The sequence below is a fragment of the Rana temporaria genome, chromosome 7 (genome assembly GCF_905171775.1).
Source record: "Rana temporaria chromosome 7, aRanTem1.1, whole genome shotgun sequence".
NCBI classification, from domain to species: Eukaryota; Metazoa; Chordata; class Amphibia; order Anura; family Ranidae; genus Rana; species Rana temporaria.
The window spans coordinates 138,526,071-138,540,010 of NC_053495.1; the positions used below are offsets into that span (position 1 = coordinate 138,526,071).

Sequence of the window (13,940 nt, forward strand, 5' to 3'; positions counted from 1 at the left end):
TCATTACAGTGACTCTTGAATTGCCTAAATGGGTATGCACTTTTCATATTTAAATTGTAAGTCTGTCTTAATAAAGTCCCTTTTAGTCCAGTAATCATTAAAGCGGTTTCACATTTGTTTTACCTACAGGTAAGCTTATAATAAGGCTTGCCTGTAGATAAAATGAATATCTCCTAAACCTGTACGGTTAAAGAGATATTCACCTTGCATGCAGCCACTGATGTCAGTGGTGCATGCACTCTGAAGGTCCGGCAGATGCTGATGGAAAATCGGAGCTCCTTCCTGGAAGGGGGACTTCTGTGCGCCTGAGCGGGAGTAGTGTCATCGCGACTTTGGCCACTCGCATTGCTGGTGCCGTAAACCCATAAACGCGGAGGTAGCATGTCCGCTCCCCAAGTGGTGACCAGGAGGCAATGCCGGCGCTTTTTTCTGAGGTAAGTATTTCATAATGAGCTAGTATGTGGTGCATGCTAGCTCATTATGTCTTTGCCTTACAGGTGTTGTTTTTTTTTTTTTGTTTTGTTTGGGAGCATGCAACCGCTTTTAAAACACTTTTTATGTATGTTAAATGTTACAATGTGGTGTATTACCACCTACACAGCATAAACCATACTTGGAAGGAGATTTAGTACTCTTGTCAGTTACAAATAAGGGTTAAGACAGACAGAGGATCAATGTATTTGCGGTTTTCGCTGTTCTACCCACCTTGACAGACTTGCTGGCTTTGAAGCACTGGTAAAAGATTTCATGGGATAAAGGAGAAGTCCAGCCTGAGCTTTTTAGGCTGGACTTTTCCTATGGGAAACAGGAGTGCAATTCGTTTTGCACTCCTGTGACCCGTTTTCAGCGGAGAGCGGTTTGAAGTCCGCTTTCCGCTGATGTCTCTGAAATCAGTCAAGTCAGCGCACTTTGGAAATCTGGATCCGCCAGCTACCCTGATTGATGGCATACCGCTGAGACAGCCTCTCCCCACCCCTCCACTGCTCAGCGCTCCAATGAGCGCTAAGAGCAGCAGAAGCGATGCTGACTGACAGTCAACATCGCTCTGCTCGGGGAGGAGTGAGAACTGAGCCATCGGCAGTGTTCAGTGGCTTGGTTCTTTGTGCAGAGACGACGGACAGCTGCAGCATCTTTCTGATGCTGTATTCACCGAGGTAAGTATGGATAGGAAATAAAAATAAATAAAAAATACTACTTTTAATGAAGCTGTCAGGTACACATAGCATGGGAAGTACGAGAGTTTGTAATGTATAAGGAAGTGAGTGGTTTGGGTTTGAAGTTTTCAGAAAAAACTGATGCAAATAAAGTCATTCCTATTACAGGCAGCTGTGTTTTTTAGTTATATTTGTGTAGTCAATCGAGTATAATTTATTGGCATGCCTTCTACATTATTTTGGGGCTAAATATCCTATGATTATAGTCATTAATTTAAAAATGTATTTTCTGAGATTTTCTAGCTGTTTTTAATACCAAAATGTGTTTTTATATATTTTTTAGCCTTTTATAAAGTAAGTTTATCACACACACTTATTCTTGGGTAGGGTCAAAATGATCATGCTGAGTTTTTTATATTTTATGAATATTGGCCTATTGAGTTTATTGAATAATTGGAAAGCACCAGCTCTCACTAATTGGCTACAATTTAGAATGACTAATCTTTAAAACCCGTTTTGATGGTCCTCTGCGCACCTTTTGAGGAGGTAAAAAGGACAGCAATAGGAAGTAAAGTATTGACATTAAAAGATGGAAGTTCACCCTAAAACTAAAATTGGTACATCTACAGACATCTATGATCGAAGACCAACCTATCTGGCCCTGTAAAGAAGAAATCTGTATACGTACTTTTTTTTTTTTTTTAAACCACCTGTTCCTACGCTGAGCAGTCAGCGGCGGCTTCGCTGTGGAGGGGAGGCAGCTGACGATGGAAGTCCCATAGTAATCCTCTGGGTGTGTGGCATCCCTTCCTATTCGTTTCACAGCCATTGTCGGTTGTGTCCTCTGCAGAGCTTCTGCCACTGGAGATCGGATCAGCTTCAAAAAAGCTATGTATATGACTTTCTTCTTTACAGGGTTAGATGGGATAGTCTTAGATCGTGGATGTCTGTAGATGTAGAGATGTGTGGTTGGTTGGTCGTTTTTTTTTCTTTTTCTTTTTTTCTTTCTGATTTTACTGCTAAACTACACCTTTTTTTTTTTTTTTTTTGTAGTGTTGTGTTTCGTTTTTTTTTTTTTTTAACAGTGACTTTGTTGATTTCAGCGTATGGCATTGGGATGTTTGTCAGAAATCATTTAACATCAGTGTTTCCTATTTTAAACCCTGAAAAATTGATAAAATATTGCATACAGGTGATTGGTGGTTTAATTTCCAGACAGCAGGTGGAGCTCAGGGCTCCTTTTTCACTGGGTATTAAAGCTTGACTTCTGTGTTAAAGGCCCATTTAATAGACCTCAATAACTCAAACATCAATTTGCACACACTCTTGAATTACTCAGACCCCCTCTATAACGAATAGAGGTCATATTATGAAGAACCATAATGCTCTGTGAATACTTTGTCATGGATGCACCCTGCATGAATTGTTTAAAAAAAAAAACAAAAAAAAAAAAAAAAAAACATAATTTACTAACAATCTTTAAAACCACCATTTCGAAATATATAAACATTAACAATTTAGACAGCTGTGAGTATCCTCTCTAGCAGGTTAAAGGGAAGTGGTAAATTGCAATCCATCATTTTCCATCTTTACCAAAGGTTTTGAAACAATCTGCCTGTGCTGAGTCTTCTCCTGCATACCTTTGCCCAACATGCATGCGCAAGCCAGTAAACAAAGTATCCATGTTTAAGGACTCGTGCACACTGGACATTTTTAACGCTACTTCTAAGGGCACCTGGCTTTTTTTTAATGCCCCTGCATGTTGGCCTATGTGTTCATGCACACATAGGTATTTAAAGGGGTTTAGATGCAGGGGAACTAAAACCACCAGAGCATCCAGGAGCAGTGGCGTTTTGGCAGAATTTAGCTATTGAGCGTTCATTTAATTTGGCAGAATTATTATTTTGGCCAATGAAATGAGAGATGGCGTGCCTAAATGCATTGCACATGTTTACAAGCGTCGAGCTTTTTTTTTCTGGAGAGATGGCCAAAGAGCCCAGTGTGCATGAGGCCCTAATGGGGTTGCAAAAACATATGAAGGGTGAATAAATGACGCACATGCATACTTTAAGTTGCCAAAAACCTCTGCAGTTTGACTGTTGTTCCAATCCCACTATGAGAAGTTCTGTTAGCAAATTGTTGTAACATGCAGTCTGCAGCTATTCTAAAGGAAACTATAATGGTCTTTGATTAATGTTAGTCTAATGTTAAGTTTAGAAATGTCCCCCCCCCCCAGGCCAATCCGTACATCAGGTCATTCCAACTCCAAAGGGAAACCGTCGGTGGCACCTTAAGGCTTCACCGCCAGTTTTACTGCTGCGCATTCACAATTTGCGCGGCGCTACCTGAATGACCCTGTCTTCTGGGACACGCACAGGTCCCAGAAGGCAGCGGGGGGAGAAGAGGACATAACGCACTGGGCTGTGGCGAGGCTGGGGGCAGAAGTACACAAGGTACTTCATAAAAGGTAAGTAAGAATCGAGTGGTGGAGGAGTCTTTCCTTTAAGACAAGTTGTAAAAAATGCCACTTTTATTGTAAATTGCATACAGCCCAAGTCATAATCAGCCAAGTAAACGGCATAGTAAACATCTACACACAATAAAATGAACAGTTTCATACCTCTAATAGGTTTCAAAAGGAAACTCTCCAATACATTTGATGATATTTAGTCCCATAACCATAATATACCACAATACCAATGCATCCTAAACCATCATTGAAATCATTCTCATCTGGCATTCATGCCGAGTAACCTGTCCATGACCAGATCCGCTGGGGCAAGCCCGGTTACATCCAGCCATGCCATGGGCCCAAGAGATTTTTCTATTTTTTGTGTCCACCCCCTGTGTTGATAAATAACATCTCCATCCAGAGCATATTACCCACAGCATTGATCCATTCTGTGACTGTAGGAGGATTCTCAATGTGTCTTAACTTGCGAGCATAAAATAGAGTTCTGACCACTACAACTTTAGTACAGAAATTTATATTTTAAATTACGAGAAGATCGTGAGTCATTCGGATGAATATTCAGCTGTGTGTGTAATTTTGCCCTTCATGTCTGCATAATACAGTACAGAAGTAATGCAGCTTTTAGAAACCTTGGAGTACCAGACTTTCACTTTTTAACTGCTGGCAATAAAAATTGAATACCTAAATTTATCACGCAATGATTATAATGTATACAAAAAGAACACTGCATTGTTTTTTAAGTAGAAGCAGAAATCTGTGGCTGGGTGGGAACACTTGCACCATTTCCCTGATTGTGAATGTATTAATGAGCCTCTGATGTTTTTGTTCTTCTAGGAGCAGCTTCCAGAGCTTCATGTGCACTTTCAAGCCCAGAGTTTTCATACCTCTATGTATGCGTCATCCTGGTTCCTGACTATTTTTCTAACAAGTTTCCCACTACCCGTTGCCACAAGACTTTTTGATATTTTTATGTCTGAGGTGAGATGGCAAATATTACGCCATGAGTCTTCAAGACTCCTAGCTGTGTGTTTAAGCTCCTTTGGTTGGTGTGTTACTCGTATACAAACAAGCCGACTCAAAAGACCTAATTCAACTCTTGCACTTTGGCCTGGCAATTAACGGGAATAGTCTATTGTGTGAAGCAGACAAATGTTGATGGGTGTTCATTTCCTCTCCCCAAGCATTTGGCTAATACTGGTAATGAGCTAAAGCTGCAGTATAGGTGACCAAAGGACACACATAGTGTCCTGTCATTTTTGCTGTGTTGAGTGAATCTGCATGTGGAGTATCAGGAAATGTGGGTACGATTTGCCTACTTCATATACATAGAAAATTACAGATTTATAATCTAATGCCATCATGTTATGGCATGGAGAGGTCAGCCATATATTGCTGGTCTGCTCTGCAGTGGATATTTGCTGCCGCTATTCATATAAGGCTTCATGCACATTGGGCATTTTTACAGCTGCTGTTTTGGGCATTAGAAGTTTTTTTTTTTAACTGCCTCCAAACTCCCCTGCATCTCATGCACACATAGGCTTTTATCAGCGATTTTTGGCAGGAGTGTTTAGTGGCGGAAAGAAAAACCCTCTGCCAGTGTGTTCTGGAGCAGCAGCGTTTTAAAAGTAAAAATGCTGACGGCTGCTAAACTCTCCTAAACGCCGGTGTCCAGCGTTAAGCAGGGTTTTGTTGGGAAGTTTATTCTTATGGTGGTGTCAGTTGTTAAAGTAGCTCCTTAACCAGCTACCAATGAATAGCTGTTTAAGGAGTAGGCTCGGAAGCCGACCACCGTGTCCTTAGCAATGGATAAGTCGGCTTTCAATGGGCTGAATGTAAAATTTTAAAAAAGTGAAAAAGAAACGTGGCCTCTTCTCCCACAGCCCTGGCCAGTGGCTGTGGGGATCTTCCTGGTTGGGGGGGTCTTATTGGAATCTGGAAGCCAGATTTAGCAAGGGGGGTCCCCAGATCCTGCTTCCCTATGTGAATGAGTACTCTTTCACCAAAAAAGTGTAAAGTAAAAAATAACACAACACATACTTTTGACAAGTCCTTTATTTAAAAAAAAAAAAATCCTGGTGTAGATCTATCATCGATCACGACGTCCATCGCTGACCCGGAAAGAAGAAAAACCTGTCTCAACGAAGTTTTCCGCCGTCTGACAGCTTGTAAATGGTTAATTGGCAGGGCCACCCAGTGACCTGGGTCGGTGACGCCGTGAAAGGGGGAGTGCACCAGTGACTTCACCGGGTGGGGCCCGCCCCTTAGTTGAGAGCTGTCGGACAACGGAGCTGTCATTTTTTCCCTTGGTGACGATGGGCATCTTAATAGACTATGGATCTACATCGGGGGACTTTTTTTTTTTTCAATAAAGGAATTTGTCTTTTTTAGTGAATGAGTAGAGTTATTCCAGATTCCAATAAGCCCCCTCCCAAAAGGTCTTTGTCTCCATCAACAAACAAAGCACCCCCCAATGTTGAGGGCATGTGGCCTGGCTTGGTTTGGGGGGGGGGGCTTGTCTCTTATCCATAAGCTTGTATATACCCTCAGAAAAAAGCAATTTTTGCTTTACAGGGTTAGATTAGCTTTAGAATGTGACAGAGCAGGTTTAGAGCTAGGATTCGCCTGGAATTGCACCTTAAGGCAAGAGATTGGGGGGGGCAGTCAGTCTTCATCATATTGGACAAATATGTGTGAATCAGTTTCCAAATAGGTTTATTGAATGCGATGTCAAAGCACATTGTTAGATACATTATTAGCAATGTAGTATACAGAGCATGTATTTTATGGGTGATCGGGCCACTGAGGTCTTGCGGAAGACAAGTTTTTAACTCTGTCACTTTGTTTTATTTTGGTTAGCGGTGGCAAAAATCATCTATCTCTTATCTTTGTGTTCTGATTCAGTCACGAGCCAGATGGCTGGATTTGTGCTTTGTGCAGTTGCTTAATTAAACCGTATGGTCCAGTTCTGATATTTAGGGTTTATTAACTTCACTTATGTTACTTTGCGTGTTTCATATTACCGTTTTTATGTCTGTTTTATTGTGTTGAACATTCTATGGTTTTATTTTAGAACTTTAAATATATATATTTTTCTTTCCTTTAGGGTTTAGAAATAGTTTTTCGAGCAGGCCTCGCTGTTCTCCAGATGAACCAAACAGAGTTAATGCAGCTAGATATGGAAGGCATGTTACAGGTAACAAATAACCTTTTTTGTATTTTAGGTTTTACATTTTCAACTCGCGTTTTATATAATGTTTAGAAGTTTTTAAAACGCCTTAATTTTAACATGTTTAATGCAGGGCCTTACACTAAATTAAAATCAGACCATTGTTCCCTTAGAAACTTTGTGCCCATATCTTATCTTGTTTTCTGTGTGGAGAAGTTTTGCATACTTTAAATTGTGAGTGTTGCAAGTTGTGCATGTTAAAGCTGTCCATACATACAATCTATGGCTGAGATTCGATCCATCTATGGGTGGTCTGACTGTACTCGGCCATTCCGTTGGCTTTTTTACATTCGACGACTGCTGGCTGCTATAGCCTTTAGCAGTAATGGAGTTCTGCCAGCTGGTTAGGCTCCCTGGTCTTCCCCCCCATTAACTCTTGCTGTACTGAGGGGAATCGAGTGATTTTCTTTCCCTTCACCCATGGTGGAATGAAAGAAATTGGAATCATCTATTGGCTGCTTAAGCCTGATATATGCTAGTATTGTTGTATGATTTGCTACTTTACAAAGTTATCCAATTTTTGAGGAGCCTTACTTTCCTGGTCCTAACATGCGTTTCATTTTGTCTTCTAGCACTTTCAGAAAGTCATTCCACATCAGTTCGATGGGGGCCCAGAAAAGTTAATTCAAGCAGCATACCAAGTCAAATACAATGCAAAAAAGATGAAAAAGTATGATTTTTACAACAGCTTTGTTTTTCCTTTTGAATAGTTTTTTCTATTGTTTTTGAAGGCAGCAAATACAGGGCAAATACAGAGCAGTTAAAAGATGCATTAGGCACGAGTATGGTATACCGGCCAATGGTACAGAGTGTTTATTTTCCCACCATTCAAGATGGTACAATACATTAAGAGGGGGGCAATATCAACCGCAGCAACAATGGAATGTGGTTTGATGCACCCTGTGAAACGCCTCCATCCCCATGTAAACCTCATAGAAACATAGATTTGCCCTTGAGACTTTGAGGCGTAACGCACCCAATAATGAATGGTTTATAAATTTATTGAAGAGTACGCAATTCGTAGATTAACATGAAAGACAAGTACCATATTGTTAAGCAGATTTGTATTTGTAAACATGATCTTTCCATATCAAAATACAATGTTACAAAAATTAGAAAGTCAGTCCATAATTTGTTTTTACAAATGCATCTTTTGGTCCCGATGTGTCTCGTGAATCAGCGATCACTTCCTCAGGGGTTAATGCATGCATAGATGTCTGGAAAGTAATAAAGAAAATCATAATATACAACAAAGTTGACACGAAAATACTAATGTTCTGTTAAGGGTTACCAGTAAGGGAATCATACTTACAAATCTACAAAATGTATTAAAAGCAAATGATCATATTCCAGTAGTAACCACCAGGGATGTCTGCCCCCGGGAGCTGTGGGCCTAGGATCAATAAAGACCCAGGAGATGAAACCGCGCAAGGTGTGATTGTCAGTGACAGAGGCAATAGATTGATCCAATATATCCTCCATCCTAGTAATGGCGAAAAATGTATACATGTCAAATTTAATCGGCTTTAATATTAGCCAAAATAAAATCCAATGTCATTAGGTGCTGTGCCAGATAAGACTATAATTGAAAGCTGATGGATATGTCAATATGACTAATCTATTGGAGTAAAAAGAGAAGAATTGGTCCCAATTGCCCAGAGTATGTGGGGAAAAATTTAATCTAAATGAAAATGGAGAGTAAGCCGTATACGCGACTTACTAAGCATGTGCACATGAGGTGGCAACACTGTACAGGGTTGATGACCCTGAAAATCATTGCCAAGAAAAGAAGAATTTAGAAATTATTTACTGACACTATAATGGCTATGTTTTTTTATTTAAAGCGGACTTTATCCATAACTTGATGAAAAAGATATTTAGCAAGGAACGTGCATTGTACATGCATACGTGTGCTGTGAATTACCTCCAGATCTGCTCCTGTTTGTTCTTGCTGTAGGCTGCCATTTTGTTGAAATCCAGATCAATCCACATCAATTGTATTTGGGTACAGTGTCGCATGACTGCACAATTGTCAGCTAAATTAATGCAAAAAAATACTTGACAGTGTCGGTCCGGCAAAGTTCCACAGCTGATTGATCACTTTCTCACAACAGAGTATGGAACAAGATTGCTCCGTTTAAAGGGCACTCCTAGACCCGCAGCACAGATGTGCCTGCACCATCTGGTTCCGTCTTTAACGCGTTTTGTCACAATACTTTGTCAAGAGGATGATTACCCATGGTACCGTACTGCCTGCAAGCAGTGATTCCTATGTTGACTCCACTGCCTGACATCTCGGCACCTCTGTAGTTCAGAAGGCAGGATCTGTGTAATGTGACACATAAATTCACATTCACAACGCCAAGGGAATGTGTCGTAGGATTTTTTACAAAGTAATTTTACAAACTTTATGATCATTTGGCATAATGGGAATAGGCTAGAAATAATTGAGTCAACATGCAAATTATAATAGGATTTTATATTTTGACCATACAGGTGAAACTCAAAAAATTCAAATATCATGCAAAAGTTCATTTATTTCACTAATGCAACTTAGAGTGAAATTAATATATGAGATGGACTCATTACATGCAAAGCAAGATTGTTCAAGCCGTGATTTGTCATAAGTGTGCCGATTTATGGCTTACAGCTCATGAAAACCCCAAATCCACAATCTCAGAAAACTTGAATGTTGTGAAAAGGTGCAGTTTTCTAGGCTCAAAGTGTCCCACTCTAATCGGCTAAGCCATAACATCTGCAAAGGGTTCTTGAGCCTTTAAATGGTCTCTCAGTCTGGTTCAGTAGGAATCAGAATCATGGGAAAGACTGCTGACCTGACAGTTGTGCAGAAAACCATCATTGACACCCTCCATAAGGAGGGAAAGCCTCAAAAGGTAATTGCAAAAGAATTTGGATGTTCCCAAAGTGCTGTATTAAAGCACATTAATAGAAAGTTATGTGGAAGGGAAAAGTGTGGAAGAAAAAGGTGCCCAAGCAGCAGAGATGACCGCAGCCTGGAGAGGATTGTCAGGAAAAGGCCATTCAAAAGTGTTGGGGACTTTCACAAGGAGTGGACTGAGGCTGGAGTCAGTGCATCAGAAGCCACCACACACAGACGGATCCTGGACATGGGCTTCAAATGTCGTTTTCCTCTTGTCAAGCCACTCATGTCCTGAACAACAAACCATGTCAGAATTGTCTTACCTGTGCTAAAGAAAAACACACCTGGTCTGTTGCTCAGTGGTCCAAAGTCCTTCTGTCAAGTCCGTCAACGTTTTCTGATGAGAGCAAATTTTGCATTTCATTTGGAAACCAAGGACCCAAAGTATGGAGGAAGAATGGAGAGGCGCACACTGCAAGATGCTTGAAGTCCAGTGTGAAGTTTCCAGAGTCTGTGTTGATTTGGGGAGCCGTGTCATCTGCTGGTGTTGGTCCGCTGTGCTTCATTAAGTCCAGGGTCAACGCAGCCGTCTACCAGGAGATTTTGGAGCGCTTCATGCTTCCTTCCGCAGACAAACTCTATGGGGAGGATGACTTCATTTTCCAGCAGGACTTGGCACCTGCCCACACTGCCAAAAGGACCAAAACCTGGTTCAATGACCGTGGGATTACTGTGCTTGATTGGCCAGCAAACTCACCTGACCTAAACGCCATAAAGAATCTATGGGGCATTGCCAAGAGAAAGATGAGACAAACAATGCAGAAGAGCTGAAGGCTGCTATTGAAGCATCCTGGTCTTCCATAACACCTCAGCAGTGCTACAGGCTGATTGAGATCTTCCATGCCATGCCGCACTGAGGCAGTAATTGCTGCAGAAAGGAGCCCAAACCAAGTACTGAGTAATATGCATGATTATACTTTTCAGAGGTCCGATTATTGTTCTATGTACAAGCCTTGTTTTATTGATTGCATGTAATATTCAAATTTTCTGAGATTGTTGATTTGGGGTTTTCGTGAGCTGTAAGCCATAATCATCACAATTTATGACAAATCACAGCTTGAACTATATTGCTTTGCATGTAATGAGTCCATCTCATTTGTTGGTTTCATCTTTTAAGTTGCATTAGTGAAATAAATGAACTTTTGCACGATATTCTAATTTTTCGAGTTTCACCTGTAGATGCACGTTAACGGCTCTTGAGACAAGATATTGGCCACACTAGGAGTGCATTTATTTTAAGGCTCGCTAATGCCAGTGTACTATGCTAACAAATGTTTTGTGATTTATAAATAACACCCAAATACACTTTCCCCAACATACGGTGCCTGCATTGCAGTGCACCCGAATGTGGATTGTGCACTACTACAAGTTGTTGCATTACACTAGCCAAAGTTTGTGCAGGAGTCCTCTTTGGTCTGCTGTGGTTCCTTGGAAGCCTATTCAGATGATTTGAGCTCTGGAACTGCCATTCTTATTCTTGCTTCTCTAGGTGACTGTCAGCAAAGTTCGAATTCCCAACCTTCGTACTTTTCTTTTGTAAATTGTTCACTAAAAACATAAAGCAGGCATGAATAACAGCCCTGGTACCTATGACTTTAAAGATAAACAAAAATTATGCTGTGACATTTCTGACCTCACAGGTATTGCTGTGAAATGCTATGCTGATTTGCAGGTGGTCTTTTTGTATATGGAGATTTTCTTGTATAAGGTCTTTCATTTGATTTTCAAATAATATTAAAGCATAATTACCGTATGTTCTGAGTTTTGGAAATGTTGTAAAAGTTAATAAAAAGCTTCTGTAAATATCTGATCGTGGAAAAAATATTGATATACTTGCGCAAAATCACCTTTTCATTTTGTTTTTGTAGTAAACACTTTTTTTTTGTGTTTTCAGGTTAGAAAAGGAGTACACTACAATAAAGACAAAGGAAATGGAAGAACAAGTTGAGATTAAGGTTTGTAGCCTGTTTATTAATCAGGGCTAGAACTATAGCCGTAGCAATCCATGCAGCTTCTTGGGACCGAACACTGTGTGGCTATATTATAATTTTATGCAGGTAGAAATATTTGTGAAATTCATGACTTTTAAATGGGGACCATTCTCTCTCTCTCTCTCTATATATATATATATATATATATATATATATATATATATAAAAAATTAATTGTGTGTATGTATATAATGAAACCTTTTATAGGTTTTTGGATTGGTCTTATTTGGGGTTTTTTTTTTTTGCACAAAGTTTTTTTTATATATTGGGGGGGGGGGGTGTATTTATTTTTATGGTGGTGGGGGTCCCGTTCAATTGTGACTTTTATCGTTAAATTGCTTTTTTTAATCGTTCATTAGGGAGCACATGAGACACAGGGTCATGCAGCTTCCTTTAGGAGACTGGACACTCCTAACATGCCTCAGTTTGATTGGTAGTGTCCAAGGAGATTGGATGTTTTCTCTCTGCTTAGAGAAACTATTCCAATTCAAGCAAGATTCTTCAATTGTTGCAGATCTTTAAAGATCTTTGCAGCTTTCCTGCTTGGTCGATAATCAGCATTGCTTTGAAAGCCACACCTGAATCCTTCTGAGAGGAAGTTGCATGCCTGGCCTATATTGTGACCCATGGGCACTGGGCTTAGTTGAGAGAACTCTCCAGGCACCTGGTATAGTGTGTGTGGCTATCAGCAGAGCACTTTTAAGGGTTGTGCTGGTGAAAACTTCTTCCTGAAACCCCTGTGGGGGCTATGCCCACCATAGGGGCAAAAACGTATTTTTATTCAATAGAAATTGAATTAAATAAAGGCACATAAATATATATAAACATATAAATCCAGCCTAATTTTTATTTTAGGGAAGGGTACTGGGGTTGGTAAGCTTTATCGTTGACACCAATTTTTGATTCAGTGCTTACCTGCAGTACCTGAGGCTGGATTCACTCCTTTGTTTTGCAGTAACTTCTGACCACACACTTTTATGCATGTTGGTGCCCAACAGTACTATTCAGCCTGAATGGCACCCCAACGCATTTGCAGCACACCACTACACGCAGTAATACACTACCATGCTGTTCTGGCAAATTAGGCAGCACATTAATGTAACACACGAGGATTGCAATACTGTGATTGGCCTTTTAGGTTCCTCCTACTGCAACCAAAAGAAACTTAACATTGCTCCTAAAAATCAGTTCTTGGATTTATAAACCTAATCTGATTTTGATTGCTCTGTCTTGCAGAGGTTACGCACAGAAAACAGGCTTTTGAAGCAACGTATTGAAACCTTAGAGAAGGTAAGCTATTTAAAAAGTTCTTTCTACTCATTAATTTTAATTAGACTGTTAAATGTGTACTGCTTTGGAGTAAATTAAGTTGTTCCTTATACATGTTGGAGGCTACCCTGATCTGGTGCCAATATTCCACTTGCTTTCACTTAAAACTAATGCACTGACTTGTGCCATAAGCTGTATTTTTTTGCATGCCAAATAATTGCAAAACTGTCAGTTTGCAGGGGGTTTAATTGGTTGTATTTGGCATAGTGTGTGAATCCACAAAATTTCAGTCCCTGGAGTGTATTGGGGGTAGGTGAACTTAAGTTGTGTCTTCGTGTGAAAGTTCTCGAAGTGATTTGTCTCGTATCGAAGGACAATGGGGGTTATTTTTTAAATTTTTTTTTTTTAACCATTTTTTTTTTTTTTTTTCAATTCACATGTAGACCGGGATCCGAACCCCTAGCTGCAGAGGTGAATGGCTTGTCAGCGCAGTGCCAATCGCGTTGAGCCACCGCAGCTCCCTGACAATGGGGGTTATTTAAGAGGCAAATCCACGTTGCACTACAAGTGCAGTTGCTGTACCTCCGAGGGGGACATGCAAGGAAAATAAAAAAAACGCATTTCAGTTCTACCCCTCCAGATTTACCGCAACTGCACTTGCGGTGCACTTGTCGTTCAAAGTGGATTTGCCTTTCGTAAATAACCCCCCAATGTCTCTTACCACCTCCTTCCTGAACGGGATTACAGTTATTTTAGTGGTCTTATTTTTTATAGTGTACAATGGGGTTGATTTACTAAAGGAATTTAGGCTGTTTATTTTGCAAGGGAGTTCAGCCCAGAGCTTGGTGAATGCATTGAAGTTTTTTTTTTGCAATGAATATCAAGT

The 13,940-nt window shown here is 40.2% G+C and overlaps 1 protein-coding gene across 5 annotated transcripts in view; it reads left to right on the top strand.

The window, feature by feature from the left end:
* The window catches only part of EVI5 (ecotropic viral integration site 5), a 238,470-nt gene that overhangs the window by 101,917 nt on the left and 122,613 nt on the right, over positions 1–13,940 (top strand). For all 5 annotated transcript variants that reach the window (XM_040360028.1, XM_040360023.1, XM_040360025.1 and 2 more), the window contains 5 exons: positions 4,462–4,605; positions 6,731–6,820; positions 7,426–7,523; positions 11,689–11,749; positions 13,022–13,075. In XM_040360028.1, coding sequence (XP_040215962.1) covers positions 4,462–4,605; positions 6,731–6,820; positions 7,426–7,523; positions 11,689–11,749; positions 13,022–13,075 — 447 coding nt within the window. The remainder of the gene's footprint in view (positions 1–4,461; positions 4,606–6,730; positions 6,821–7,425; positions 7,524–11,688; positions 11,750–13,021; positions 13,076–13,940) is intronic.